Raw genomic sequence first — 6,000 nt, forward strand, 5'->3', positions numbered from 1 at the left:
TAGCTCATTTATTAACTTATGTTAAGAAAAATATTAATATATAAAAATATATTTTTCTTGTATAGAGAGTATCTTAAGAGGATCTTTAAAATTAGTTTCACTTCATTTAGAATTTTATTAATTTCTCTATGATTTTTACAAAGTTCACAAGCATAAAGTTAATATGTTAAGAAACAGTACTGTAATTAACTTTTTCATATCTACTATTATTTTTTCTACATAAAATATAGTATAGTAAACTAATAAAAGTGGTTTCACTAATTTTGTAGGTGTGATGGGTTAGTTATGAATTAATCTAGTTACAACATATTTACACAATCCTGCATGTAACAATAACTATTTAATGAGTTAATGTATTTTTAAAAGACATAGAATTATATAAGAAGACTAAAAAAATTGGTTTCATGATTTTTGTATTAGCAAAGAATAAACTATACATTTAACTAGGTTTAGAAAATACATTTTCTCACAGAAAATATTCAACTTTTTATGAGTATAAATACTTTTATCATGTAGATCATGTTACAAAGAAACCAACAAAATTTGTTTCACTTGATTTGAAGTTCAGATGAATTAGTTATTATTTTACAAGATTAAGTCATTTTTTGTTTTTTTATTAAACTTTATTAAAATTAGAAAACCGTTTAATAAATCGCTAAAACCGAACGGTTACCAATAATTCGCAAAATGTAAAAAACCGCTCGATAAATCGCTAAATACGGTTAGTAACTTAGCAAACCGACTGTTTACTGTTCGGTTGATTCGATTCGAATTCTTACAAAATTTTAAATTTGATCGAGTAAATTTTAAGCGAATTCTTGTTGTCCCGATTATTGTAATAACCGTGAGTTTTCAGTAACAGTCGGTGAGCGATTTTTAAAATCCAAACGCTTTTGTGAGTCTTTCTCAAGACAGGACAGGAGCAGGGCGCAAGGCTCCAGCGCTAGCGACGAGTGAGTGAGTGACGTCGCTGTTTGCTCGCCACTCTCACCGGCTTCGCTTCGGAGACCGTGGCACGCACCGCGTTCGTCGGGAGGGGAGGGGAGGGGAGAGCTGCGGCTGCCTTGGCGACTGCCTCGCTGTGCGCACGTGACTCTGCAGCCTGCCAGTCCGCAGTACAAAGGTGCTCAGCGTTTTCGTACCTCTCCATTTCTTAATGTTTCTTCTCCCACCGACACGCTTTTGGTGGGCCCGCACGAGGCTGGACCATGGCCCACCTGGATTCCTGAGTGGGGCCTTCGGTTCTTACTGTGGGCGGCTCCATTGGAGGCTGGACCAGCACCTACACTGAAGAGGCCCAGAATTATCGAGCCCATTCTGCTGATGCTCATCACTTGATGACACACACAGACTGAGACTGACAAATTCTGCTGATGCTCATCACTTGATGACACACAGACTGAGACTGACAACAGGCGGCAAATCATGCAACAGGCAGGAAATGGCTGGAGAATAATAATACAATGGGCTGTACACATTTCTCCAAGGAGAAAATGAATGATGCTAGAGACAACAGCTGGTTTAAAGAAGCTGTTGATCTAAAAAAATTTGGAATATGCTCTGGCAATTTACATGTTCATCTTGATGGAAACCCAGCAAGAGACAGGTGTAGTCTACTTCTGAATGATGCGACTCCCAGATGTACTGAGTAATATGTTCCCAGGTGTACAGAGTCATATATATCTGCAGTTCTCCACTCAATCTTGCAGTATGTGGTATAGGGAAAATGGATTACCACTATTGTCTTCTTGAGATCTTGTTTACTTGACATAAGTGAGAGGAAACCAACTTTCCAACACAAATTGTTTGAGCCTCAGGACCAGGGTGAATAAAGCATAACAAGGGAAGTGCAGCAATGCCACCACCAAATACCTGCCACGAGTGTGTAGTTTATCAAAATCGCAGTTTGCAGCAGAACAACTTGAAACAATACTGGAATGATATAATCAAGCACTTAGTTCCTCGACAACTCAAGTGCCAATGCGTGCAACAACCTAAACTGCTCACCAGATCACCAGATTAAGCATCAAATATTCAAATTGCTCTGCTGATGTTTCTTTTACACTATCTTCTCATATGTTCATGTACCCTTACGATTTAGGCCTACATTGCCCTGAAAAGCAGTCCTAAACCCTATAAATGACTAAGGGCTAAGGCAAACGTAAAAGAAAATCCAGCAACAGATAACAATCTGACTTCAGAGATAGTTCATTCCAGACGTTCTTAAACAATGCGTGTGCATCCACATCACCAACGACTAGCACTGAAGCCACGCTGTGTTGCGGAAATTCTCTTTAAATTTACCATCCGATTAATGTTATGAATGGTTATGGAAATTATATGAAACAGGTGCTAGTGGTTGTTGTGGGGGTATGTTCGTGCATGAAATGTATAATTTATCAAGTGCCTTTCATTATGTGTATTTTTTCATTGGATCTGAAACGGACGGCATGAAGAAATGTGGTGATAAGATTTGCAGAGCTAAGTGTATCTCACGGTTCTACTTTCATCTAGTGTCTGGATTCTATATCGTACTGGCTATTGCAGTAGCTGCACACAGAAGAATAATATTTAGCACAACAAAAGTACTTCATCAAAAAGAGCTTTACCATACAGGTGCTCCAGGGAATGTCAAATCTAGAAATGGGTAAGGCCACCTGAATAAAACGAACCACATAAACACATCAAAAGATTCCACTTCATTAGCAAGAAAAAGAAGGTAATAAGCATTACCAAATCGACACGTTAGCATGGATGATCCACTGAACATTAACAAAAATGCCTGTCCACAGCAGGAAATATGCTATCCTAAACCAGGGGAAATGCTGCATTGTAGATTATTAAATTGTCAATATATAGATCAGTTGATCATGGTACGGATCAATATTCTGGCACGAGATATTTACCAAGCTATTTAGAGCAGCATCACCAATTATGAAGACAACGTTGATTGAATGTGTCCCAATCAGAATCTGTGGTTTGCATTGTTAAGAACTTTAAGAAAGAAACATAAAAATAGCCAAGAACACAAATAACTAGCCTCAGCAAAGAAATGTTTCTTTTGGGTGTAGTATGGCTAGATAAGTATGAGTAGCAAGTACTTAAATAATTGATTTTGCCATTCTTCAAAAGAACCAGACCACAACTGATGTGAATGCTGAAAGCAGTACCTAATCACTCCTACACTACTCCTCTACAAAAGATAATGATACAATATAACAGTGAAGTGTACAATAAAAGTTAATGATATGTCTGCGCAATATGGGTCACCAAACAAGCGGCACGAACATATTGTTTTCAATTTTCTTCTGAAGTCTCAAAGTAGTTTTATTTCCCTAATAAAGGTTATACTATCTTTTCTTCTGATTTATACAATAACTTTTTTGATCTTAGATCAAAATACGGTGCCCGAAATCTCGAAAGGGGATACTCACAAAATTCATATCATACTCATTATGGGCAAGAAAAGGGTACAAAATAAACCAGAACACCATATCCGTAATCATCACAGCACCTGCATTTGTCTGAAAATAAGAATAAAGAATTTGAGTGGATTAACAAATAGAGCCCTGCTGTCAGTCAACTTTCCTAATTCCTTATTACTTTTGACTCATCAAAACCATGTCTACTCTGTGCTAAAATATGAAGCGATGATACATGCTTATGATGAGTTACCTGAAACATGATCTGGAAAAGGTAACCCCAAAATCCAGCAATTTCTTGGTCACCATGTGTTTTACTGTAACCAGGACTTTTGATTGTTCGGTCATATGCACTTTCCCCTGTTGGAGCTATGACATAAGTTCCATGATCTGCACCAGATCTTATCAGATCGTATCTATCCCCACCGGTCTTGTAAGCATGCTGATAGCAACCGTAAATTGAAAGCAACGAGCCAAGCTAAAGATGAAGAAGGTGTTAAGAGACATTCACTGGTAAGTACTTGTGAAAAGGCGTGAGCATGCATATCTACACTACAGTGTGTTTCAGATTATTCCTCAAAAGAAAATTCATATTAGCCTTTTTACCAATGATGGCAAGCGTGCAATAAAATGTGATGTTAGTCTCAGCTACTAAATTATAAAGTGACAAATACCAAAAAGGGTACAAATAAATTCTCCATTAGCAAACTACATACCCCAAAATACAAGGTGACAAGCGAGAAAGTCCACCTGTCAAATGTACAGAACAATAAAAAATCAAACAATATTCTGAACATTACTTCAGTAAGAATTATTCAGTAGGGCAAAAATGATAAATTCTCTGAATTGTGATAGGTAAAATCAGGAATCGTGATCAACAAGGATGAAGACTGCTTACTGCGTGTAGTATAGGAAGATACTCCATCCATCAGTGGCGATATCGACCACAAGCAGTGAAGCCAGAACGAAGAATGCCACAAGGCGAAAAGCCAGGAGCCAACCAGGGTGGATCTCCTCAACGCACGGCTTCCAGCAATCTTCAAGAAACACAACTCCAGGCCCGACCCGGGGCCGCGCCTCCTCTCTGTCTCCATCGTCGTTGCCGCTCGGTGAACTGGGCCGCTCATACTTCCAAATCAAGAAGCACGCCATGGCCATGCAGGAGTAGACCCAGACCGAGCACAGCAAGAACCTCCAGCTGAGCCAGTACTCCGGATCAGTCGTGCCTACGGCCATGGCTGATTATTGCAATGCTGAATTGGTCGACCCTACAGCAATATCGGCAACACATTATATTAGTTCAACCACTGGTTCCCCCTCTGTAAATTGGATACCATACTTGCGAGTGTCCATGCTAGAACAAAAGGAAGCAATTTCTCCTTTCCTTGCCGGCAAAGAGAGAGATCAATACAGAATACCTTAATTGCCAAATAGAGCAAGAAAAGGCAAAAGAATCAGGGAAAGAAAGCGAGAGAAACTAATACACTAATCAGACTCTATCCTGCAACTGGTACCCCATACAAAAGGTGAAGACACGACCTTTGTTCTTCTATGCATCCACACGCACACACAAAAGGAAAGAACAATCAAAGCAGAGGGCATCAAGAAACATATCTCCAGCGCAGATGAAGAGCGCAACGAAGCTAATTTACCAGCGACTGATTCGTCGCGACAGGATCAACTCAAGCACGGCGGGTGCGGGGCGTCCCGGCCGGATAGGAAGAGAAACTTAACCAAGCAAAAAGAAGCCACGAACCACACCCTTTGGCCTGCTTGCCGTGCTCTTCTCCCTTCTCCAAGCTTCCTCCCGGTTCCTTCCACCTCGTTTATGATATATCTCTTCCTCCGCCGATTATACTGAAGCTACAGCCTCGAGATTGAGATCGGAGGAGGAGACATGTGCGCATCAGTATATTTCGCAGTAAACAAGGACGCAGAATCAGAAAATGTTGGGCAGAATCGGGGGCGGGTAGATCGTGAATTACAATATGCGGACAGATCTCTGCCTGTTCCTCGCAAGATTCTCCGAGTCAAGGCGCCGACGGACTCGTGCCGGCTGCTTATCCGGATCGCTCGGGAAGCCTCGCGTCTCTCGCCTCCCTCCCTCCCTCCCCGCCACACTCTCTCGCTCTCGCGCAGCCACAGGAGAACGCGGGTGAGGAAGCGAAGAAGTGAACAAAACGAGACACCAACCACGAGTGGGGCGGGAGCCACAGGTTGCTCTGCTCGATTGCCGGTGCCCCACGGGACAGGTGGCATGGGGACGTCAAACGTGACGAAAATGAGATGGATCCAATTCCAATGCTCCGACTTGGACCGCTCGAATGCTTGATGGATAATTCGCTGCTCATGCGGTCATTTGCTTTAAAAAAAATTAAAATTCATTTGCCTGTATCGATTATTTTTAAGAAATTTAATATAATAGATGAACATACACATCCATATTATCATACCCACTCACACATTTACAAGAAGATCGAAAATATTAAACTTAAAAATTAACAAAATCATCACACATATCTTGCTCACGACACGTATATCATCTCCTATTAATTTTTTTTTTAACTTGATAAGAGAA

At 40.5% G+C, this 6,000-nt stretch overlaps 1 protein-coding gene across 9 annotated transcripts; it reads right to left on the reverse strand.

Moving 5' to 3' along the window:
• Positions 1-1,426: 1,426 nt before the first annotated feature.
• LOC133897279 (uncharacterized) lies at positions 1,427-5,603 on the reverse strand. Of its 9 annotated transcripts, none has more exons than XR_009905894.1 (10): positions 5,408-5,603; positions 5,075-5,292; positions 4,321-4,690; positions 4,139-4,172; positions 3,676-3,900; positions 3,435-3,524; positions 2,907-2,972; positions 2,734-2,825; positions 2,497-2,657; positions 1,427-1,872 (listed from the first exon to the last, which is right to left on the reverse strand). XR_009905894.1 is itself a non-coding variant. In XM_062337995.1 (10 exons), exons 3-10 carry the CDS (start codon positions 4,656-4,658, stop codon positions 1,761-1,763), a joined length of 1,005 nt encoding a protein of 334 aa, XP_062193979.1. In that variant the 5' UTR covers positions 4,659-4,690; positions 5,184-5,285; positions 5,408-5,600; the 3' UTR covers positions 1,427-1,760. The 9 variants fall into 9 exon arrangements, 8 of the variants coding, with proteins under 8 accessions (XP_062193979.1, XP_062193970.1, XP_062193950.1 ...); XM_062337995.1 differs by having other exon boundaries at positions 2,610-2,657; positions 5,184-5,285; positions 5,408-5,600; XM_062337986.1 differs by having other exon boundaries at positions 2,610-2,657; positions 5,179-5,285; positions 5,408-5,600.
• Between the last annotated feature and the right edge of the window lie 397 nt (positions 5,604-6,000).

Source organism: Phragmites australis, chromosome 2 (assembly GCF_958298935.1).
Source record: "Phragmites australis chromosome 2, lpPhrAust1.1, whole genome shotgun sequence".
Lineage (NCBI taxonomy): Eukaryota > Viridiplantae > Streptophyta > Magnoliopsida > Poales > Poaceae > Phragmites > Phragmites australis.

Excerpts from the sequence above, each read along its gene's own strand:
- LOC133897279 (XM_062337995.1), bottom strand. The coding sequence starts at position 4,658 with ATGGCCGTAGGCACGACTGATCCGGAGTACTGGCTCAGCTGGAGGTTC. Across the intron at positions 3,525-3,675 it reads TTTTCCAGATCATGTTTCAG|ACAAATGCAGGTGCTGTGAT; the intron begins GTAACTCATCAT and ends TCTTATTTTCAG. Across the intron at positions 2,973-3,434 it reads ATGAGTATGATATGAATTTT|ATTCTGATTGGGACACATTC; the intron begins GTGAGTATCCCC and ends TGCAAACCACAG.